Raw genomic sequence first — 25335 nt, forward strand, 5'->3', positions numbered from 1 at the left:
CCCAACTGAGCTAGCCAGGTGCCCCCAAACCTTCCATTTTGTACAACTTCTGAGAGTTCGCCTCTACTTGCTAGATGAGATGCTGCCCAATTCATGAACTGTTTAATAAAGCCAATTAGATCTTCAAGTTTACTTAGTTTTGTTTTTTAACACATCTGGTGGCAGCGAACATCCGTTGGCATTTGGGGACAATGAGAAATACAGGTGTGGCACCCAGAAAACCTTAGAGTGTGCTGTCCTTGCCATTTCTGAGGACCACTGGTAAGTCCCTCTCAGTTTCAGCTCCACTTTTTGTGTTCAAGCTGCGGATCTAATTGATTCTCCAGTCCTGGGTTCAGGAGTCAGTTTAGACCTACAGCAGAGGCTCTAATGGAGTGCCCTGGTTCAATCTACAATTCCACATTGGAATCCTTCCCCCAGTTCCAGTCCACAGTCTCCTTGAATCTGCTGGAGTCCACTTTAGGAGTTGCTGGTGGTGTGCATGGCCTTCTTTTGGACAGTCTGCAGGGACATTATTTTGGTTACTCCTGGGGTGCTGAGGTGCATGTATGTCTGTCTTGTGTACATAAAGGCTACTGCTAGGATCTCGGAGGCCAAAAAGCTGCAAAAATTGGTGGGCACAGATTGACATTTAAGAACTATTAGGTACTTGCCCACCTGACCCAAAGACTCTTGTGTTTGAATAAGATGGTCATGGAAGAGGTAGACTGATACTAGGTCAACTGCCAACGTCAAGAAAACTGTGTAACGAGGCACACTGTAAAATATGTATAACCCCCAAAACAGCAGCAAGTCCCTCTTAGGTATTAGTTTGGTTCTGAGAAACCCAAAGGCCTAGCTAAAGAAATGAGATTCTTTATGTTCAGAGAGTTGAGTGTGCCACCTTCTGGCACAGCTGCTTATTCTGTGTCTAAGAACTTAGTCCTAAAAGATGCAGATAACTAGTAAAATGAAAAAATTTTACTGAGAACAATGTGGAATTACAATGGCCATTATGGGGGAACACTCCAATTAGACAACCTCATTCATTTAAGAAGAATACTTGAAAGCAAGGGCTCTCAAATTAAACAGAACAAATGGTCCAATTAGCAAGCAGAATCCTCTAAAAGGTTTTAAAATTCTATAATAGTTTCATTAAAAAAGCAATGAAAAAGAGAAAAGGTATCTAAAACAAGACTAATAAGATGTGCTGTAACTCCTACTTCTCCCCTCTATCCTTTGAGTACTCATCCCAGTGATCCTGTCTACATTGCCTTTCCACTCTAAAGAGACTATGGCAACAATTACCTTTTAAAATAAGACCACCTGAGGTTATAGAGGATCTTTCACCCTTTGGTCAAAGGCCAAATTAAGGGCTGTAGTTAGAGAATTTCTTAAACTCAGGGAGGATCCTTAAGAGTTTCTCTGAACACCTTACCTCCTGAGCTCACTTGAGAGAGGGTAATAAAATTTCACACTGTCACTTCCTTTCCAAATCTAGATCCACTGATTATTGATCTTTTGTGGGAAGAGCTGTTTCCTTCTTGCTTGTTATTTTTACATCCTAAATATGGCTTGGTTTTTTGCCTGCCTAGGACTTGAAGGTTGTTGGTTCTTCTTTTTGCTCTCTTTGGGAGTGACTCTAGACCTTGTGAAGGTAGTACCTTTTACACCCTCTTTGAGGATGCCTCTTGGGTCCCTGAAGTTCTTTAATACTGCCAGAAATATTTACTATTTGTCCCAGATGAAACCTGACAGACTGACTCAATAACCAGGAGTTTAAACTGAAAGCTGACATTGATAGCTTGACAGAGTACTTTTAGGCCTTCTCCCCTCAGTTATATGTACCAGAGGGAAAGAAGACATTCTCATAGGTGGATGGGTTTGTCAGTCCTTTGGCATCACTGAGGTGGCAACCCAATTCTTTGAGGAATTAAAAATAGCTGTCCTATTTTATATATCTAGTCTTTACAGGATCAGGACCGTGATTCCAAAAACAACTCAAAGACCTCCAATCTTTTTTTTACCACCCCCAAAACCTCCCCTATTTATCTCAAAAGTTTTTAAATGTAAAAATTCTGGCCTTAAGGAAACAAAAATTTCTTCTATGAGAAGCTTGTACTTTATTTCCCTGTGCCTTTAAAATGTTCTACCAGGTCTTCTCCAGGAACTCTTACCTAGTCCATCTCATTAAAATGCAAATTTCAGGGAGATAATTCTTACCAAGTAAAAACAAAAGGGAAGAATCATGTGGAACTTGACTTGCTAAGAACAAATATAAACCTTAAGTGTCTTCTCCACTCATACTAGAAACAGCTCTAGCCATCTAGACATCTGCCAGATGTCTATTATTCCATCTACCAGAAAAACAAATTCAGACCCAACTTTTATAACTAGCAAATTTAGTACCTATTTCATGGCAGTAATTTTAAAACAAGCTATAAGATCTCTATAAGCATTGGTATGTTTACATAAGTCTATATATGTGCATTGTAATTATGTGGTTACTTCCTACCTCTGGACAGTATTGCTAAAATTAATTTGTAATAGAGCTCTATTTAGTTGGTTTGAAGGCAAGCACTTACAAAACTAGGACTCTGAAACTCTCAGATAAAAACGAATCCAAGTATTTTCCAAGTTCATATAATCTGGAAAAATATTTGATAGGAAAGCAAGTTTAAGGTTGATGGTTTAATTAAGACAAACATGTTTTGGGATGCCTGGGTGGCTTACTGGGTTAAGAGTCTGACTTTGGCTCAGATCACGATCTCACAGTTCATGGGTTTAATTAAGCCCAGCGTCGGGCTCTGTGCTGACAGCTCAGGGCTTGGAGCCTGCTTCAGATTCTGTGTCTCCCTCTCTCTCTCTCTGCCCCTCCATAATCTGTGCACGTGCGTGCGCGCTCTCAGAAAATAAGCATTAAAAAAAAAAAAGAGACAAACATGTCTTTAGAGTTATCAACATTATATATAAAACTTTTGAATTTACTAGCCAAGTAAGTACATGTTCTTTTATAAGATCTGTGAATAAAAAATAATAGCTTAAGATAATGGCTGACTTTGCCTAATGTTTCAATGAGGTTTTAGTAAGTAATTTAAATATGATTTTATTTTTTAAGCATTTTTAAATTAAAAAAAAATTTGTGTGTGTGAGAGAGAGACAGACAGACAGACAACATGAGCAGAGGAGGGCAGAGAGGGAGGGGGAGACACAGAACCCAAAGCAGGCTCCAGGCTCTGACCTGTCAGCCCAGAGCCCGAAACAGGCCTCAAACTCACAAACTGCAAGATTATGACTTGAGCCAAATTCAGACGCTTAACTGAGTCACTCAGGCAGACACCCCAGTAATTTAAATACAATTTTAAAGAACAAGTAGAGTAAATAGAAAGTTTTAAGGAAACTTTTAAAAAAGTTTCTCCAAATCTTTTTGGTAACTTGAAACCTTAAAGTTTTGCTAAGTTAAATGACTTAAATCCATTAAATATCTAGATTACTTCCATATAAAACAAAATACTAAAACATTAATTTACTAAACATAGGTTTATCTACTTTTGGTTTTCTACTATAGGGAAGCTAAAAGACATCTGGATGTATTAAAGCTACATTAGAAAATTTTAAATCATTTAAAATGATTCTAGAAAATTTGAAATGTATTCATGAATTTGCAAATTAAAAGCATGCTGGTAAACAGATGTTCACAAATGCTTAGTTTTCACTAGAAATTAAGGTTTCTAAGGGTTAAGAATAATTTTTAAATTTTTTTATTAACAATTTTTTTTAAAGAGTATTTTTTTATTTAGAGAGAGAGCATGGTAGAGGGAGAATCTTAAGCAGGCTCCATGCCCAGTGGGGAGCCCAAACCCTGAGATCCTGACCTGAGCCAAAATCAACAGTTGGATGCTTAAATGACTGAGCCACCCAGGCGGCCAAAAGTTAAGAATTCTAATTAATATACGTAGTTGAAGCTACTAAAAATAATAAGGGAGGGGTGCCTGGGTGGCTCAGTCAGTTGAGTGTCTGACTTCGGCTCAGGTCATGATCTCACAGTTTGTGAGTTCGAGCCCTGTGTCAGGCTCTGTGCTGACAGCTCAGAGCCTGGAGCCTGCTTCAGATTCTGTGTCTCCCTCTCTCTCTGCTCCTCCCCTGCTCACATGCTGTCTCTCTCTCAAAAATAAATAAAGATTAAAAAAAAATAAAAAAAAATAAGGGAAACATCTCCATATGCCAGGAAAACAGGATGTGTTTTCAGCAAAAAAAAAAAAAAAAAAAAAAAGTATGAAAAACAGAGACGTATTTTGTATTTTTTGTTGAGGGAAAAGAGAGTAATTTTGTCCTAAAGTGAGCCTTGTTGTTTAAAGAGGAAAAACAGGACAAAATCAGAATGCAGGAAAAAAGAAAATGTTGTATAGAAGGTTTTTGAAAAAGCAATCTTTAAAAAGGAGTTTTATGTGTGGTCAAGGTGGTTAAGATAAAAATTAATTTAAAATGGTTTAATATCAAAAATAAGCTGGTGCAAAATTAGAAAGTAGTATTCCCTCTGTAAAAAAGGATGAAGTTTTCTTATACTTTTGGTCTGCTTTTGATAAGACTGTAAAAGTTTCTTTACCTTTTATATTTAAATTTCATAATGATCTGTGATCCTTCAGGCAAGTGCTTTAAAAACTTTTTTTGACAGCGCATACACAAAATGATTTGCTAAACCAATTAGGCTTACTTGATATGCACATTACATGGAAAGCACTGGCAAACAAGTAATACAAAGTCTTATATTTGTAAGATGTGGCACATGTGGATGAAGTCCATTTGGTTGCTGCAAAAATGGCCCCTTATTGCCAGACTTTTGCCATCCTAATGTCCTTGTAACATGGCAACAATGTACTCAAATCTGAGAAAGTAAGAGGGGGTAAGCAATGGCTATAAATTACAGTTGGGGCAAAAGAAACTGAAGACAGCGGCTTGGTTCTTTCTGGCTCCCTGACAAACCCCATTTCCCATTTTTTGCACACCTTCACCTACTGTACATTTAAGAGGACTCAAATTATGAAAAGGCATTGGTGTGAGGCTTGTGTAAAATTACAAAAACGGTCTACCAAGACCTGACCTGTTTGGTCCATAATCATGGAAAAATTGTTTGTATTTGGAGGCTTCAGATCTCCTTCTGGACCTTCTTAATACCTGCAGGTGGACTTTATTCAACTATCACTTCGTATGGGTTATCAGTGTTCTTGTTATTGTATGTGTGTTTTCCAGATGTGCTGAAGCCTTTTCCTGCTGTAAGGCACATTGAAAAAGGCAAACTGCTAGAAAATGTGAAATACTCTCTTGGGGTATACCTTCCATGGTCTCTAATAATCAAAGCACTACGTAAATCACACTTCACTGGGCAAATCATATTAGCCTTAATGAAAACCTCACAAACTTCTTGGAATTCTATTAGAATTGAATCCAATTCTATTGTAATTCTACACAACCTTCCGCTGAGTCTCTGTTGTCTCACACTGGCATGACCAGCTACAGTAAGTCTCTAATGTCTTATGCTCAAGCCTGTCATCAACAGGTTAGAGAAGCCTTCCTGGATCCTAATTCAAAGGAAACCTTCAGTCACAATCTGTAGCCTGGTGACTGGGTATTTTAAAAATATCACCAGAGGAAGACAACCCTTGAGCCCTATTGGAAGAGAACTTCCTTCCCAAGTGCTCCTGACACTGTTGCAAATCTAGAAGATGCTAACGACCTCAAAATCAAATTGACAAGAAAGAGAAGTAGCTGACATCATAGAATGCTTCTGCCCAAGATGACAGATCAAGACTTCATACCCTAAGTCAACATAAAACCTTCTTCCTCTTTTCCTTTCCTTTATTCTACCTTGGCCTGTAAAGATAACACCCTCATCTGTAGCTTCCAGGCCACTGCTAAAGTGGGGTAACCTCTGGAATTTAAACAACCTTTTATTTCAGGGTAGGAGAAAATCTAACAACTGTGCCTTCAACTTTTCACAAGCAAAGTAAGACATTTCATTGTTTTAGCTCCCCTAAATTTAAATTGTTGAGTTAAAAAGGACCTACACTGGATGCTTTTGTGATTTGGGATTCACTCCTTTTGGCAGATCCCTGTTATTTCCCTGGTTAGGGATAAAGGTAGATGAGATGGTGATCAAGAACTTCTCCTTAATTCTTAAATTATAAAATTTGCTGCTAAAGAAATAGCAGCCCAGCAAAGATCTTAGATTCTGCAGCCAAAGTTGTCCTTGATAATGGAATACCTCTTACGTTTTAGTTGAACAAAGAGGTGTCTGTGCTGTGGGGGCTATCTGCTATGCCTAGAGTAATACTTACGGGGAAGCGGAAACTCAGTTATATAAGATCGAAGAACAGGTTGCTTAGCTTAAAAAGTGGATTCCTTCCAGAGTCTTTGAGTTATTTGCTTTTGACTGGTGCTAATGGTCTTCCTCTCCTTTGTATCCCCACACCCCTACCCCTCTCCTTAGCGTAGGATGTCACGTAACCTCACATTGCCTATCTTCGTGATTTCATATCTGTAGGGACTCCCTGTGTATATATGAAACTAAATCCGATTTCCTCCTGTTAAACTGTCTCATGTCAATTTGATTCTTAGTCCAGCTAAAAGAACCTTGAAGGGCAGAGGACATTCCTTCTTCCAGACAGCTGGCATAGTTGGTGGGATAACCTGCTGATGGCATTATCCCTGGGTGCTGCTGCAGCAGAGAGCTCCCCAGGAAATCTGACATGCAGCCCGCAGGAGGTAAGATTTCCTATCTTGTCTCCTGGAATCTCTATCTTTGGAGTCTGAGAGAGTAACACTTGTGAGAACCCTTTTTCTAAATTTATACGAGCAGGAGAAAATATCTGTGGAATTAGTTCCTTGGCCTTAGTGACTCTTGATAAATTTGTCAGAGAACTTTCTGGTTACTGATCCATTTCATCCTGGGAGTGGTCTTTGTATTCTTGTGTCTTTTATGTCGTTTGTCATACATTAGGTAAAGGCTGTTGCTAAGGGACATCTTGGAAGCCAAAGTTGCAAAATTTGTGGGCACAGGTTGGACACTTAAAAGCTGTTAGAGTGTTTGCCACCCAGCTCAAAGACTCCCAGGTTAGGATAAGCTGGTCATGGAACAGGGGAGGCTGGCACTGGGTCACCTGTCAACTTCAAGAAAACTTCTGTGCAACAAGGTACACTGTAAAACACACACAGTCCTCAATCCTCACAATCCACAGCATAAGCCTCCTATGTATTAGTGTGGCTCCAAGAGACACCGGCTTAGCGAAAAGAAAAACCAGATGGCTTTTTTTCCTTTGTCTTACTCTATGTCCTAAGAGCATAGCTTTGTGACCAATGAGTATGTCCTTTTTGGTCTCCAGCATCCAGGGTGCACCCTAATGCACCATTAGGTTCTGAGTCTCTCTGCCCAGCCATGCCAGCTCAGCACAGGTGTCTTATGAGAGGTCCCAGGCCATAGGGACCTTTGTCATCTCAACCTCTGTTGCTTATTAGTAATTAGAAAGTTCCATTCTAGGAGGGCCTGCCTGGTGTTAAGAGATTAGTGAGTTTGTGATGGGAAGAATCTCATTTTTGTGGGAGACCAGAGACACTGTTTTCATTGCATTATCCTCACTACCTGTGCAACAAAGGGCTTTGCTTCCTTTGATTAATTTTGGGAGTGAACCTTTGGATCACAGGGGCTACATTATACATGTTCTCTGGGTGCCTCTTGTGGCTTTGGCTAAGCTATTAAAAGGCTTATTGGTTTGAGTTGCTATTAATAGATCTTATTTGTCAATGGCCAATTTAAATTGGCTGTATTTTAAAAATGTATATTTTATAGTGAGCTTTTCAATTATCTTATTAGTATAATGACTAGCCTTAGGGACTTCCCTTACAAGATGAACAGAAATCAAACTGAAGACAAAAATCAATGTCCACATCCAACATAATGCCCCTTCTTAAAATCTAGCCTTATCTGCCTGTTTAAACTTCCATTTCCCTATAAGATTTACAGAGAAGTCTGGCATAATCTCTAGGTTAAAAGTATACAGGTTGCTCACGTGAATGCTGAAAGCCAGAAAACGAATGTTAACAAAAGTGCCCAAGACTGTCAGTAAGGCTCTCTTTGCTCCTACCTTCCAGGGCTCTGTAATCGGGCTCCACTAGCTTCAGGCCTTTCTATGCAATGTCCTTTACAAGTATATTCCAGACCACTCACCACAAAAGAAATCACATGAAAGAAATCTGGCCAGCGGAAAAGTCTTTTAAGTTATATAGCCCTTCTACCTCTACTTTCAGAGGATCCTACCAAATTTAGAGAATTGAAAAGGTTAATGACTATTCACAAACCCTCTTCAGAGAGAAACAATGACCAAAATTTCTTCTAGACCCTCCTACAAATGGGCTGTGAAGAGCCAATATTCAGGGGCTGATAGGGGATAAAGCCAAGGTTGAATTGTATACCCAGAAAAAAGGCTTTTGTTATAAAGTGCTTTAGAAAGATTTTACCAAGGCATAAAGCTTTTGATTTCAATTTTTGTTAAAAATCTGATATAAAGAAGCAAATTTAGTTAAAAAAAACAGGCCAAGCCCTTGATATTCAGGCTATAATTCCATTCTTTGGGAATTGGTAACAACTGTCTTTGTCTTAAAAATCTCTAAATGGCTCAGTGGGTCATGATCTCAAGGTCTGTGAATTCGAGCTCCACGTCGGGCTCACTGTTGTCAATGCAGAGCCTGCTTTAGATCCTTTGTTTCCCTCTCTCTGCCCCTCCCCTGCTTGCTCTCTCTCTCTTAAAAATAAACATTAAAAAAAACTCTATAAAGCCAGAAATGCAACTACAGAAACAAATCCTATCCATTCCTCTCACAACGTCTGTAGGTGTTAGAAAAGATCAGGATATTGGAATGAAATTGTCCTGCTTAAAGAAAGAAAAAAAGCTAAATCTTAAATAGGAGTTACCCTGAAACTAAAAGAAAAAAAATTGTTTTGTATTCTTTCACTCTCTCGAAATTATAAATCTTACCATGTCTTTAAAATGGAAATATAGTCCATAATTGCCTAAGACTGAAAATTAAAAATGTAAACTTCTAAATGGGCTCTTGTGTCCAGACTCTAGGACTGTTGATAATGGAGTAGATATGTCCCATCTCCACCTTGGAGAAAACTTGGATAATATCTCCATACCTTTGGGATATAAAATTTCTACCCCCATCATCTCTAGGATGTCAGAGCCATTCTTTGAAATACAAACATTAGGGGGGCACCTGGGTGGCTCAGTCGGTTAAGCAGCCGACTTCGGCTCAGGTCATGATCTCGCGGTCCGTGAATTCGAGCCCCACGTCGGGCTCTGTGCTGACAGCTCAGAGCCTGGAGCCTGTTTCAGATTCTGTGTCTCCCTCTCTCTGACCCTCCCCCGTTCATGCTCTGTCTCTCTCTGTCTCAAAAATAAATAAACGTTAAAAAAAAAATTAAAAAAAAAAAAAAAAGAAATACAAACAATAGGGAGAAGTTTTTATCAGGAGAAAAAAGGGGGAAGTATTTGGAAATTGGGACTGTAATGTCCTCTCCACAAATATGAGTAAAAACAGAAGTTAAGAGTTTCTTTCCATCTTGTCTGGATATATGGGTCTATGTATGTTGTAAATGTGAGATATTTTCTCTACCTAGGAATGGTAATATTAAAATCTGTAATAGCTCTATTTCAGTTGGTGTGAAGGCAAGTGCTTATAATTGACTGTTCTAAAACTCAGAAAGCTAGAAACTAACCCTAATTTCAAGTTCATATGATCCGGGAAAAAATTCAGTATTAAAGCCAATTTAAAGTTATTAAAGACACATCTTTAATTAAGAGTTATCAGTATTAAAAAAAGTCCATGTTATCTCTATTGGAAAATTTATCAGAAAAAAAAAAAAACTTAGAGGACAGTGGGTAACTTTATTGCCTCATGAACTTTTGTGGGTAAACATAATTGTTAAGAACAAGTAATTTAGATGTAAATAAGATTAAAAAAAGGTTTGTAGGTAAACTTCTGATTTTTTAAAAAATTTGTTTCTTCTGAGAGAGAGGTAGCACGAGCTGGGAAGGGGCAGAGAAAGGAACTCAAGCAGTTCCATGCTGTCTGCACAGAGCCTCACGTGGGGCTCGAACTCAGACACCTAGCTGACTGAGCTACCCAGACGCCCCTGTATATAAACTTTTAAATTGCTTCCAGAATCTTTGGTAACCTGAAACTTTAATGTTTTTGCTAAGCTAAACATAAATTTATCTACTTTTGTTTTATTACAGAGAAACCAGAGATAAGTTTAGATGTTAGAAAACATGTTTTGGAATTCATTGTGAAAAAGCACGTTTCTAGAAATTATGAAATGTACTCACAAAACAGTTCACAATTGTTTACTATTTAGTTTTCACTAGAAATTAAGGTTTCTAAGAGTTAAGGATTCTAATAAATGGTAATAATTAAGACCCCTAGAAATAAAGGATACAACGGTGTACGCCGGGAAAGTAAGATAGGTGTTTTGGGTGAGACAAAGTACGAGGAATGAAAATTGTGCACTAAAATTGCAGTATGCAACTGATGTCACCCTTCTCTGACTTGAGGTCTCAGGTGACCTTAAGGAGGAATCACACAGGTAGAACTGGCAAATTGGAAGCAAAATTGCAAGCAATATTTTCAAACAATCAGATACGATAGAAACAATGTATTAAGATGACCTAAGGGTCTTTCTTGTGTCTATCAGTAAACCTGAATTTTAAGGACTGTAACAGATACCTTGTGACACCCAAGTATTTGGAGAATGCTTACAAGCACATAAACTCCTTCCTTTTTATGTATATAATCTGTAGCTCACAAGTTTTTGAGCAGTTCTTCAGAGCAGTCTGAAAGACCGTCTCCCAGACTACAGTCCTCAGTAAGAAAAAAAAAAGCATTTATTAGCATACTTTGAAGTTGGTTTTCTTTCACTTGACAAAATACAGTTTTGCTAAGGGAAAAGAAAATAATTTTGTCCTAAAGTGAGTAAGGTTATTTAAAGAGGGAAAGTTGTAGAAGGTTTATGGAACAAGAAATTTGAGAAAAGAATTCTATGTGTGGTCAGTACTGGCTAAGATTAGGATGAAGTAAATAATTTTGTCACTTTGTTAAAAGAACAAAATTTTCCTGAACTACTGGTCTGTTCTTAGCAAGTAATTGCAAACAAAGTTTTTCTTTACATTTAAAGTTACCTGCCTAGAAAACAAGGATTCTGTGTTTGGTCTTCAATGACTTAAGAAAACTGAGTCTTGATATTAAAAGGGCTAAATTTTGGGGCGCCTGCAAGTGTCTGACGTTGGCTCAGGTCATGATCTCGCAGATGACATGTCAAGCTCTGTCCTTACAGCTCAGAGCCTGGAACTTGCTTCAGATTCTGTCTCCCCCTCTCTCTGCCCCTCCCCCACTCTAAAAAAATAAACAAAAAAGCGCTAAATTTTGCTCACAACTATGTAACTGTCTCTAATTGCCTTTGAAATCTTTTACTGTCACTTTGGCTAAATAATTAAATACTGTTTCAAAATAATTTGTGACCCTATTTAATCAAATATACAAACCTTTTAAATATTTTTGATAAACTTCCAAAAATAAAATTCTGAAGTTTTTGGACCATAATCTTAAATATAAAAGATTTTGTGAAAATTTGGTATATTAAATTGCATGGGAAGCACTGTCAACACTAAACCCTCTTAGATTGTTTATATAGATATGTTATTAACATGGGTGAAACTCCTAAAAATCTGTTATCTTTGAAGTGTTGTATACCACAGAAATAACTAAATTTCCTTATCAACTGTAATCAGATCTAGAACCATGGTCATATTTAAGTCTTGTCATGTTACTGTTTTAGTCTGATGCTATTGCAAATGTCTTTAGTGAGACTCATGTAAAGAACTCTGAGTACAGGTTTCCAATAATTTTAAGATAACCAGGTAAGAATTTTTGAACCAGTGAAAAAACCAGATCTAAGCACAACAAGAATTATTAAATAGGACTGAATGAATGGAGATTTACTTTTAAGACTTTATTTGAAACAATGCTTTTTGTTTTTCCAGATATATGGAAACTTTTTTCTTAAGCTAACTAATAGCAATTTGAAACATTTATCTTTTTCTCCCTACCTGATCCCTCCAGCATTCAGAAACCCAGTGAGTATTCTATTTTCATGACAGTATATTTGCATAAGTTAACTAAAAATCTCTTCTCCTTTTGACTAGAATGTTGTATTTTAGACAGATCTGCATAGATTCAGATATGAGCAGACAGCTTTAAGGAACTAAGATGGACTTTATGGGGCCTAAAAAGCCCCTTTGGAAATATCATCCTGATTGATACCTTGCTTACAGAGTACCCAGCAGCTTTACCAGGTGAGTAAAGAAGGTCACTTCCTGGTCAGTGCAGGAACCTTGAGAAGAGAATTCGCCCAAATATATAGGTATTGCAGGTGAAGTCTGACTGCAAGTATTTGGCTTGGCTTCTGGCCTTGAGATGCTGTTAAAAGTTCAATCTGGAAATCCTGATAAGTAGTTGCAGCAAAGGAGATCTTAAAGAGCCTACAGAGTCAACTGCACTTATGTAAATAATCAGGCCAAATTTTTTTGTTTGGTTTTGTTTTTAAATTAAACTTATTTTGCAATACAATTAGTGTTAATTTGGCTATGAAGGTGATTACAGAAAGAAAGACACACCTGTGTCTAATACCTGTGTATTAGATTTTAATATTATTCATCAAACTGGAGTAGAGCCTGATTACCTCTAGTTTCCTCCAATGACTGGCTACAACTGTCTAAACTAGTATTTTCAATTTTTCTCCTACCTTTCTGACTTGGAATCATGTTAAGAACTAAAACTATTCTTTTCCCTGAAACCCTACAAACTAAACTTCAGAAAAATCACACTAGCTCACACCTAGAGACAACCTTCATGTCTGTCATTCTATGGGTCACTCAAAAGATCAGAGACAGTTGAACTATAAATGAAAATCCGTCAGACTCACTGCTTGCTCTGACTCAGTCTGAAAATGCTTCCAGCCTGACAACTAGAAGTCATGACTACCCTTGACCCAATCATTAACCGTTGTTTTCTTTTGTTCTGACAGAACCAAAACACCCGATTACTTATTTAATACCTGATTACTTAAATCACAAGCCTAGCTTTGAGAATATCCCTACCTCATAGCCTTCTGAAATGAGTTTAACTGAGCTGATCTATTGTCTCATCTATTGTACTAGGTGATCTGTTGTACAGACTGGTTCAATGAGACAGAACAATCTACCAGTGCTCAACTTTCATGTGTGAAACTTCAGGGAAGTTTCCTTCAAGTGCCAAGGGCAGACTGCCCCAAGACAGGTGATTTTGGCATGAATATTACTTTGAGTTAAAAGCAGTCAAACCTAGCAGATTAGGAAAAGCTTCTTACTCCCATTCAACTGCCTAAATTTACATTTACATAAAGGACAGCCTATATACCAGGAACACAACTATTAGTGGAGATTCCTCTTTATCTAAGATATCTAATATTTGCATAACAGCAACTTTTATTTTCCAAACATCTCCTCTCACCTTCCTGCCAATGGCCATCCTTCTCTATGTATCCTCAGACCCCTAAACCCCTTTCCTTAGCTCAGGATGTCATATAAGCCTTATGTTGCTTGAATGTCTTTGGAATTTCATGTCTGTTTTCTCCTGTTAATCTGTCTGATGTCAACTGCAAAGGACATTCTTCCTCCCTGACAATACCGTAGAAAAGAACAACAAAATAGTGGTAACTGAGAGTAGCACTAATGCCTTAAGTTTTGATCATATTTTTTAGTTAAACTGAGACTTAACAAAGGGGGTGGAACTGTTAAACTGAGATGGTGTCACTCAGGCTTAGTCTGAAAACCAGGGCTTAATGGCTAATCTAATTGTAGTTTAACTGGTCTTAACTGGTCAGTCAGGAATTTTCCCATTAGTTATAGTGGGTCTGCCACACAGCCCTCTCCCTTTCCTCAAAGTGTAATCTGCGTAAGACTTCTTGTTTTTTACCCTTAAGAGAAAGTGACCTTGCGTGGAACAATCCTTTTCTTTTGCTAGTAACTTTCTTGTCCCACCTTCCCTCTACTTGCTAGATAAGAGGATGCCCAAATCATTCAAAATCCAAACAATTAGAGGGCACCTGGGTGGTTCAGTCAGTTAGAAGTCTGACTTTGGCTCAGGTCATGATCTTGCAGTTTGTGAGTTCAAGCCCTGCATCAGACACTCTGTTCCTCCCCCACCTGTGCTCTCTCTTGAAATAAACTTAAAACAATTAGATCTTCAGATGTACCCCACTGATTTTTGTTTTTTAACAAAATATGGAATTACCTTACCTGCAAGGTAACGGATAGTCTCAAGCTTGTTAGACTCCATCAGTGTTTTTAAAGAAGCAATTTCAGTGTCAATTTTATTACAGGTCTCTGAAATAATACTTCTGGTTTTGGTATCCTGCAGTAAATAAGAATGAGACAATTTTGTCCATATGACAAATATTTACATTAGAAACCTTACTTATGGGCTGTGTATTGCAAAAATTTTAATGGTGATAAAAAAAACATTACATGAACATTATAAACTGACAAAAATTCCTTCTATTTTTAATATTTGGGAGATTATTTATAGGATTATCACATTTTGAGTACATTCTATTAAAAGCCTCATAGGAAGAAATTTGAGACCTAAGAGGGAAAAATTTTAGTCCTAGAACTTAAATTCCTTAGGATATCACAGTTAAAACTTTCAATTGTGTAAAAGAAAAAAACTCAACCAGATTTATAATGCAAACTGGCAGAAATGCTTGCTGGGTAAAAACAAATGCTATGTGTAGAGGGGTTAAGGGGTAGAAGAGCTCAGAAATTAGCCCTGAGAGAATTTGTTGATTTCCTTGTTCATCTCCTCTATCCTGACAAGAAGTAAGAGAATATAACAGAATACATGGAAAGGCAAATGATACCCTCCCTTCTATTTAAGAACGAGGTCTCTTCTGTTAGAATGTAGACCCAATGGCTTTTATTAAGACGATGGCTGAGTAAAAAAGCTGCGTTTCACTCAAACCGTAGAGATTAAGCAATGATTACCATTTAGGATTAGGAGAAAGTAAATAGTAGTGGAGTATGGAGTTTAGAATCTGGGTTCACATTCCAGCTCCACCATTTATTAGCTGTGTGACCTTAACTTCCGTGTGTCTCATTTTCCAAACTGGTAAAATGAGAAAAAAGAGGGCCTACTTCAGAGGCTGATAAGGAGAATTAATAGAAGTAAAGCAGGTAGAACTATCTGATGTATAGTAAGCACTCAATAAATATTCACTATTAGTTTTAAAATTTTAAAGATAATTTCATTGAACCTGTGCCCTCATTTAAATGTGAATCCAGGTCTTCCAAAAAATAGTTATTTTCTATATAAAAATAAGCTGGGGGGGGGGGGGGAGCGGGGTGTGCACCTGGGTGGCTTTGTCAGTTAAGCACCTGATTCTTGATTTGGGCTCAGCTCATGATCTCATGGTTTGTGGGTCTGAGCCCTATGCTGGGCTTAGTGCTTGGAATTTTTTTCTTCCTCTCTCTGCCCCTCCCCTGCAGGTGCCTTCTCTGTCTCCCTCAAAATAAATAAATTAAAAAAAAAAAAAAAGCTCAGATACAACACATAAAATACATAAGTGGTATGAAACAGAATTTTTACATACTAGCTTACATTTTTGGTAAATTCTGTGGTTGCTTCCATAAGTTTCTTTTCTTGATCTGTAAACTAAAGGATATGACAAATCAGGAGGTTAAAAAAAAAAAAAAAAAAGACTAGAAGGAATTAATAAGTTACCAAGAAAGTACATTTAGAAGCACATTACCATATCAGTTACTCTGCTTCTTTCTAGGTTGATGTCCAGTTTATTGTCTGCTCTGATCTGACTGGTTTCATTCTTTACAGAAAATCAAAATATTAAGAAAGCAATCTCATAATGTTTGTTCTGAAATTAATAAAATATTTTAAAGTGAGAAAAGTAAAACTTACTATCAGTTGCTGCTTAACTTGTTCCAATTCAGTTTTCATTTTCTAGGTATAGAAAAAATCACATGCAATTGCCATTAAGCCAAAAGCCCATAGCATGATTTATTCAACAAATCTGAAACCTTGCATTAGCAAAAACTGGATGATCTACAGATTTCTAATGAAGCACTAAAAATAGACAAAAAAGGAAAGTAGTATTTCATCATATTCAGAAAATTCTTATGAACAAAACAGTAAAAAATGTATTCTAGTTAGTTTTAAACCATGACTGATATTTGAAATTTAAAAATATTTAAAATTAAAAAAAATTAAAACTCCAAATGAATTACAGAAGCAGTTTTCTCTTAACTCACAAAAATTACTGCAGATTCATATAAAATGGCACATTGATTTAAATTTTGAGAACATTATATTGAGCTATATTAGAAATTTTATATATAACGTGAAACATTTTATATATAAAGATTTCCCCTTACATTTGACTTTTACATGTGTAAGATACAACTCTTATTCTTTGGTCTAGACTATGATTGATACATAGATTAGTTATAGGTTAAACATCTAGCATACTTTGACCAAAAAACTTGTTGAAAGTTACTGAATGACCACATAAAATCATTACTTGGTCCTATTAGAACACATGTGAAATCAGTTATTTTATTAGTAATAAACAAACTAGTATCACCTGGTTCTCTGCTCTCAGATTTGCAAATTCACTTTTCTCTAGGATGACCATGTCTTTCCTGATGGAGTCCAAATGAGCCATTAGTTGTTGTACTGTTATTTCCTGGAAAGCAAAATTGAAATGACCTAGTGATATATGGAATGCTTTCACCTTACACAGAATTGTTTTCATGGAATGTAAAAGAATCTGTTGTTATGCTATAAGGTGTAATGTTGCTTGGCTAACTAAACAAAACCATATGAAGCCTATATATAAAAATGAAAAGGAGGTTCCAGTCCAAGGTTGTGACACAGGAGGACCCTGAACTCACCTCCTCCATGGATACACCAAATCTATACCTATTTATAAAGCATTTCCTCCTGAAGGACACCTCAGGGCTAACCGGCCAGCTTCTGCACAACAAAAAATATACCACAAAGAGAAAGGCAAGAGAGACAGAAGCACAGTAATGAAGGGAATCCCTAATCCTGACACTGAGAACTGCAGTAAGAGGGACAGTACTGAATGACCATGAGCAGATTCATCTGCCCTGGGATAAAGAAAAAATGCTGAGGTTTAAAAGGGCAACTAGAATATAAAAGATCCAGCCCTCGAACTCTTCCAGAGAGTGCTGCTGGGACTCTCTAGTTCTGAGGGGCTGGTGAGCATCACTGTTTACATCCCCCTTCCATTTTTAGAGCACAGACAGGAGCAGGATCTGGGCTCCACAGCCAGCCTACCACTTCAGCAAACACTAGGCCCCCAGCCCAAACCAGCACAGTGTCGTGGCCCCAGCGTGGAGACACCAGAATACCCCTGGTCAGTGTTCACAACAGCTCACCTTCCGAGGTGAGGCAGGTACAAAGCACCCCAGAACACTCCAGGCTCCCAGCACTTAAACTCCAGATGACTTGGCATGACACCCCCAGCTCAGAGCATGCTGTTACCTTTCCAAATTAGCTCGTGGCTAATTTGACTCCAGACAACTCATCAGGGCACACTCTGTAGAGTGTGTCCAGGGATCCAGTGGTCCATACCCTGCAGCAGCTGCAGCAACCTGACCAGGGTGTGTCTTGGGCTTGCACTTACCCCTGGCTTGCGCTCATTTCAGCACCAGGTACTCTCTTATGGTGCCATCTATGCAGAGAGCCCCTGGACCACCCTGGCTCATGCTCACTTCAGCTTAAGCTGTCCTGCCAGGGCACTAATTCCACAGAGAGTCGCAAGACCTCCCAGATCGGAACCTTTTCAATTTCAGTTATCTTACCAGGGTATGTTCCATGGCAAGAACACTGGGCTTGCCCCCCAAATGATACCCTTTATAGCACCAGTTGTCCTGCCTGGGGGCCCTCTGCACTGAGAGCCCTGGGAACCTCCAGCTTGCACCCACTTCAACTTCAGCTGTCTGGCCAGGATGCACCTCTATGTGGAGAGCCCGAAGACAGTTCTGGCCTGTACCCACTTTGGCTCTGGCCATCCCACCAAAGTGGCCCTAACATGAAGTGCCCCAACACCCATGACAGCCACATATTCAGAAAGCCAGCTAATGTCACCAGACACACATTCTCCACAGGGGATGACTTGACTATACACAAGATCATCCTACTTTGAAAACGTAGCTGTTGTGTGTAACTCACAAAGTAAAGCAAGAGGAAGAGACAAAAGAATTTGCTTCAAATGAATGAACAAAGCCCAAACCTCAGAAACAGAACTAAATAAAATGGAAATAAGTATGCCTGATAAATAGTTCAAAATTATGGACATAAAGATGCCCACTGGGCTGGACAGCAGAGTGCATAAGCTTGGTGAGAACTTGAACAAAGAGATAGCATATAAAAAAGAACCAAGTTGAAGAACACAATAAACGAAAAATAAACTGGAGGGAATCAACAGATTAGAGAATGGAAAAGAACAGATTAATGATATAGAAAAGAGGGTAATGGAAAGCACCCAAGCTGAACAGTAAAAAGAAAAAAAACACAGGGATAGGTTAAGGACTCTCTTGGACAAAATCAAGCAAGAACATCTGCATTATAGAGGTCCCAGAAGGAGAAAAGACACAGGGAGCGGGGGGAGGCAGAAAACTTATTTGAAGAAATGATAGTTGAAAACCTCCCTTATCTCTGGGAAGAAAACAGGTATCTAGATTCGATAAGTGCAGAAGTACCAAACAATATGAACCCAAGGAGGTCCACACAGTAAGTAATAATTAAAGATTAAAGATAAAGAGAAGTTTAAAACCAGAAAGAGAGAAGCAATGAGTTACATACAAGGAAACCCCATAAGACCATGGGCTGATTTCCCTGCAGAAATTATACAGGCCAGAGGAAGGAGTTAAGATGGCAGAGAAGCATAGAGACCCTGAGCTTGTCTCATCCCTGAAACACAGCTAGATCAGCACCAAACCATTTTGAACACCTAGGAAATTGATCTGAGGATTTATGCAACAATCCGTATAACCTGAGCCACAGAACTCGGCAGATACATGGTGTGCAGAAGTGAACTGGGGGAGAGAAAAGCCACAGAGGGTAGGGAGCTGTTTTTGTGGAGAGAAGACTAAGAAAAAATAAAGGGGTAGAGTATGGTACATTGTGCACAAGAAAAGCACTTGCCCTGAAAGTAGTTTGAGAGAGAAAGAGTGAAAATACTCGCAGGGGACTGAACAAGAAATCTGTTCCCCAAAACCAATGACAGGGAGAAAGGAGAGGGCTTCAATACCACCAGGATTCTATACACAGTGGAGTGCAGAGTCTGAAGATTCAGAGCCCCGTGCCTGGTGGTGCTCTGGTGAGAAAGTAGGGAGAATCCCCAGGAGCAGGCAGTGGGGTTTGAGGGGTCCATGTGCCACATAGGGAAAAGTGGTTCCCCTGCATGGAGTGCATTTGGTAGACACCATATGGCCTCCTGGTGGGCAAAGGTCCCAGAGGACCCCAGAGAAGCAGCCATGTTTGCTGGTATTGGGACAAAGATGCCAGAGTGCTGTGAAACCTGGCACCAACTGTGTGTTATGGACTGCCATAATCTCTGAACCTCTGCCACCGTGTGATCACACAAACGTTTTCTGGGGCAAGCTGGCTTCCAGCCATTGCTCAGTGAGACCCTCCCCAGAGAGTCGGTGGGGGTTTCCAAAGTGTGGGGTTTTGAAACACAACCCCATCTGAGATAAATCTCGAGAAGGAGTTTTGTCTCGCAGGCAGACAGCTTAGACAGACAGGGTAGAGGCAGGGAGTGAACGAGACCTGAGACAAAGGAGCGGTACTTGACTGTGGGTTGGTGAGATTGCGAAGTTCCTGAGCCAGAGATTAGGGCGCTGGGTGAAGTCAATTCCACCTCAACCGCACATGCACAGGTACACAAACACGCAGATCCAGCCCAGCAAGCTAAGCAGCACCATCTAGTGGAGAACTGAGCTGTTACACCAAGCCCTGCCCAACTGTGCCCTCCAAGCACATCCCCTAGAAGACCAGCACAAGTCACTCCACCTGCTTAGTATATGGACTATACAGTGCTTCATAGTTTCAGTTCTAGGGGAAAGTGGATATAAATTCTTTTGGGTTTCATTCTATTTGGTGGCTCATTTGTTTGCTCATTTTCTTTACTTCAGTTTTCTTTTTTTAATCTCTTGGATACAGAGAAAAAATTTATTTACACTTTTTTCCCCCCTTTCCTTTTCCTTTATTTTCTACATTCTATAAAGTTTCTTTCAACAAGGAGACTGAAACAAACCTAGGATCTGGCTTCCTTTGATTTTGTTTTGTTTTGTTTATAATTTTTATTTTATTAATTTTTATCCTTCCTCCAAAATGAAAAAAACAAAGGAATTCACCCCAAAAGAAAGAATGGGAAGAAATGACAGCCAGGGATTTAATCAACACAGACATAAGTAAGATGTCTGTACTAGAATTCAGAACCACGATAATAAGAATACTAACTCAGGTTGAAAAAAGCAAAGACACCATAGAATGCACTTCTACAGAGATAAAAAAATAAAATCTAGTTAGGCCAAAATTAAAAATGCTATAACCGAGATGCAATCTTCAATGGATGCCACAATGGCAACGATGGACAAAGCAGAACAGCGAATCGGCAATATAGATGGTAAAATTATGGAGAATAATGAGGTAGATAAAGAGTGAAACAAAGCAAAAGATCACAATATAGGACTTAGAGAACTCAGGGATTCATTAAAAAGGAATAACATCTAAACCATAGGAGTCCCAGAAGAGGAAGATAGAGCAAAAGGGACAGAAGGTTTATGTGAGCAAATTATAGAGGAAAACTTGCCTAATCTGGGGAAGCACACAGACATCAAAACCCAGGAAGCACAGAGAACTCCCATTAGATTCAACAAAAACCCATCACCAAGGCATATCATACTCAAATTCACAAAATACACAAGACAAGGAAAGAATTATGAAAACAGCAAGGGGGAAAAAAAACATCCTTAATCTATAAGGGAAGACAGATCAGGTTCACAGCAGACCTATCCACAGAAACTTGACAGGCCAGAAAGGAATGGCAGGATATACTCAACATGCTGAATCGGAAAAACATGCAGCCACGAATTCTTTATCCAGCAAGACTATCATTCAAAACAGCAGGAGAGAGAAATAATTTCCCAAACAAAAACTAAAGGTGTCCATGACCATTAAACAGTCCTGCAAGAAATTTTAAGGGGGACACTTTGAGTGGAAAAAAGACAAAGAAGACCAGAAGCAACAAAGACTAGAAAGGACCAGAGAACATCACCAGAAACACCAACTCTACAGGCAACACAATAGCACTAAATGATTATCTTTCAGTACTCACTCTAAATGTCAATGCACTAAATGCTCCAATCAAAAGATGTATGAGAATGAATAAGAAAACAAGACCCATCTATATGCTGCTTACAAGAGACTCATTTTAGACATAAAGACACCTTCAGATTGAAAATAAGGGGATGGAAAACTGTCTATACTGCTAATGGTCATCAAAAGAAAGCTGCAGTAGCCATACTTCTATCAGACAAACTAGATTTTATTTTAATGTGTTTTAATGTTTATTTATTTTTAAGAGAGAGCGTGAGTGGGGGAGGGGCAGAGAGCGAGAGGGAGACAGAATCTGAAGCAGGCTCCAGGCTCTGAGCCGTCAGCACACAGCCCGATGTGAGGCTCAAACTCATGAACTGCAAGATCGTGACCTGAGCTGAAATCAGATGCTTAACCGAATGAGCCACCGAGGTGCCCCCAGACAAACTAGATTTTAAACCAAAAGAGTGTAACAAGAGATGAAGAGGGCATTATATCATAATGAAGGGGATCTATCCACAAGAAGATATAACAATTGTATTTATTTATGCCCCCAACGTGGAGGCACCCAAATATATAAAGTAATCACAAACATAAACTAATTGATAATAATACTATAATCGTAGGGGACTTCAATACCCCACTGACAACAATGGACAGATCATATAGGCAGAAAATGAACAAGGAAACAATGGCTTTGAGTGACACACTGGACCAGATGAAATTAACAGATATATTCAGAACATTTCATTGTAAAACAACAGAATACACATTTTCTGGCGTGCACATGGGACATTCTCCAGAATAGATCACATCCTGGGTCATAAATCAGCCCTCAACAAGTACACAAAGATCAAGATCATACCTAGCATATTTTCAGACCACATCACTATGAAACTGGAAATCATCCACAAGAAAAAATTTGAAAAGACCATGAATACTTGGAGATTAAAGAACATCTTACTAAGGAATGAATGGGTTAACCAAGAAATTAAAGAGGAAATTAAAAAGTAAATGGAAGTGAATGAAAATGAAAACACGACTGCCCAAAACCTCTGGGATGCAGCAAAGGCAGTCATAAAAGGGAAGTATATAGCAATCCAGGCCTTCCTAAAGGGGGAAGCAAGGTCTCAAATACACAACCTTATGCCTAAAGGAACTGGAAAAGGAACAGCAAATAAAGCCAAGAACCAGCAGAAGAGAAACAATAAAGATTAGAGCAGAAGTCAAGGATATCAAAATAAAAAAAAAACAACAGGTCAACAAAACCAGGAGCTGGTTCTTTGAAACAATTAACAAAATTGTTAATCTAGCCAGATGGATCAAAAAGAAAAAGGAAAGGACCCAAATAAATAAAATCATGAATGAAAGTAGAGAAATCACAACCAATAGCAGAGAAATATAAACAATATTAAGAGAATTTTTTGAGCAATTATATGCCAACAAATTGGGCAATCTGGAAGAAATGGACAAATTCCTAAGAACATATAAATTACCAAAACTGAAACAGGAAGAAACAAAAATTTTTTAACAGATCCATACCCAGTAAAGAAATGGAATCGGCAATCAAAAATCTCCCAACAAACAAAAGTCCAGGGCCAGATGGCTTCCCAGGGGAATCTACCAAACATTTAAAGAAGAGTTAACACCTATTCTTTTGAAGCTGTTCCAAAAATACAAATGGAAGGAAAACTTCCAAACTCATTCTATGAAGCCAGTTTTACCTTGATTCCAAAACCAAAGACCCCACTAAGGAGAAATACAGACCAATTTCTCTGATGAACATGTATACAAAAATTCAACAAAATACTAGCAAACCGGATCTAACAATACATTAAAAGAATTATTTACCACCATCAAGTGGAATTCATTCCTGGGATGCAGGGCTGGTTCAATATCTGCACGTCAATCAATGTGATACATCACATTGATACAAGAAAGGTTAAGAACCACATGATCTCAACAGATGCAGAAAAAGCATCTGACAAAATACAGCATCCTTTCTTGATTAAAACCCTTAAGAAAGTAGGGATAGAAGGAACATACCTCAAGATCATGAACACCATATACAAAAGACCCATTGCTAATATCATCCTCAATTGGGAAAAACCAAGAGCTTTCCCTCTATAGTCAGGAACACGTCAAGGACATCTACTCTCACCACTGTTATCCAACATAGTGCTGGAAGTCCGGCCTCAGCAATCAGACAACACAAATAAATAAAAAGCATCCAACTCAGCAAGGAGGAAGTCAAACTTTTGCTCTTCGCAGATGACATAATACTCTATGTGGAAAACCTGAAGGACTCCACCAAAAAACCCCAAAAATAAATAATCCAGTGAAGAGATGGGCAAAAGGCATGAACACTTTTCAAAAGGAAGACATCCAGATGGCTAACAGACATATGAAAAGATACTCAGCCTCATGTAGAACTGATACATGAATTCAGCAAAGTAACAGAAATAGGTTGTATTTCTATATACCAATAATGAAACAACAGAAATAGAAATTGAGGAATTGATCCCATTTACAACTGTGGTAAGAACCATAAGACACCTAACCAAAAAAGTGAAAGATCTATACACTGAAAACTATAGAAAGCTTATGAAATGGAAAAACATTCCATGCTCATGGATTGGAAGATCAAATATTGTTAAAATGTCTATACTACCCAAAGCAATCTACATATTCAATGCAATCCCTATCAAAGTAACACCAGCCTTATTCACAGAGCTAGAAAAAATAATCCTAAAATTTGTATGGAACTAGAAAAGACCCCGAATAGCCAAAGCAATCCTGGAAAAGAAAACCAAAGCTAGAGGCATCACAATTCCGGACATCAAGCTGTATTACAAAGCTGTAATCATTAAGACAGTATAGTACTGGCACAAGAACGGACCCACAGATCAATGGAACAGAAAAGAGAATCCAGAAATGGGACCCACAAACATATGGCCAGCTAATCTTTGACAAAGCAGCAAAGAATATCCAATGAAAAAAAGTCTCTTTAGCAAATGGTGCTGGGAAAACTGGACAGTGACATGTAGAAGAATGAACCTGGACCACTCTCTTATACCATACACAAAAATAAACTCAAAATGGATGAAAAGACCTAAACATAAAACAGGAAGCCATCAAAATCCTAGAGGAGAGAACAGGCAACAACTTCTTTGACCTCAGCTGCAGCAACCTCTTACTTGACCTATCTCTAGAGGCAAAGGTAAACAAAAACAAAAATGAACTATTGGGAGCTCATCAAAATAAAAAGATTCTGCACAGTGAAGGAAACAATCAGCAAAACTAAAAGCAACCAGTGTAATGGGAGAAGACATGTGCAAGTGACACATCTGATAAAGGGCTAGTATCCAAAATCTATAAAGAACTTATCAAACTCAACACCCCAAAAATAAATAATCCAGTGAAGAGATGGGCAAAAGGCATGAACACTTTTCAAAGGAAGACATCCAGATGGCTAACAGACACATGAAAAGATGCTCAACATCACTCATCATCAGAGAAATACAAATCAAAACCACAATGAGATACCACCTCATCATACCCGTCAGAATGGCTAAAATTAACAACTCAGGGAACAACAGATGTTGGCGAGGATGTGGAGAAAGGGGAACCTTTTTGCATTGCTGGTAGGAATGCAAAGTGGTACAGTCACTCTGGAAAATAGTATAGAGGTTCCTCAAAAAATTAAAAATAAAAAAAAAAAAAAAAAAAAATTAAAAATAGAACTAGCCCTAGACCCAGCAACTGTACTACTAGGTATTTATCCAAAGGAGACAGGAGTGGTGATTTGAGGGGGCACATGCACCCCAGTGTTTATAGGAGCGCTAT

General features: G+C 38.4%; 1 protein-coding gene and 1 long non-coding RNA gene across 5 annotated transcripts in view; one reads left to right on the top strand and one right to left on the bottom strand.

Annotated features, from left to right (window-relative positions):
• Nucleotides 1-25335, bottom strand: part of CCDC90B (coiled-coil domain containing 90B) — a 45984-nt gene that overhangs the window by 5263 nt on the left and 15386 nt on the right. For 2 of the 4 annotated variants that reach the window (XM_019449965.2, XM_019449963.2), the window contains 5 exons: nucleotides 16721-16822; nucleotides 16039-16080; nucleotides 15875-15946; nucleotides 15724-15777; nucleotides 14367-14481 (listed from right to left, as the gene is read on the bottom strand). In XM_019449965.2, the coding sequence (XP_019305510.1) occupies nucleotides 14367-14481; nucleotides 15724-15777; nucleotides 15875-15946; nucleotides 16039-16080; nucleotides 16721-16822 (385 nt within the window). Of the gene's footprint in view, nucleotides 1-337; nucleotides 502-14366; nucleotides 14482-15723; nucleotides 15778-15874; nucleotides 15947-16038; nucleotides 16081-16720; nucleotides 16823-25335 lie in introns of those variants that run through there. The other 2 variants (XM_053900131.1, XM_019449964.2) reach the window with 2 other exon arrangements.
• Nucleotides 11584-14162, top strand: LOC109267286 (uncharacterized). Its single transcript, XR_002080013.2, has 2 exons — nucleotides 11584-12164; nucleotides 12249-14162. It is a non-coding gene; the product is annotated as an uncharacterized LOC109267286 (long non-coding RNA).

This window comes from Panthera pardus, unplaced genomic scaffold, assembly GCF_024362965.1.
Source record: "Panthera pardus isolate Hobbes unplaced genomic scaffold, ASM2436296v1 HiC_scaffold_12, whole genome shotgun sequence".
Taxonomy (NCBI): domain Eukaryota; kingdom Metazoa; phylum Chordata; class Mammalia; order Carnivora; family Felidae; genus Panthera; species Panthera pardus.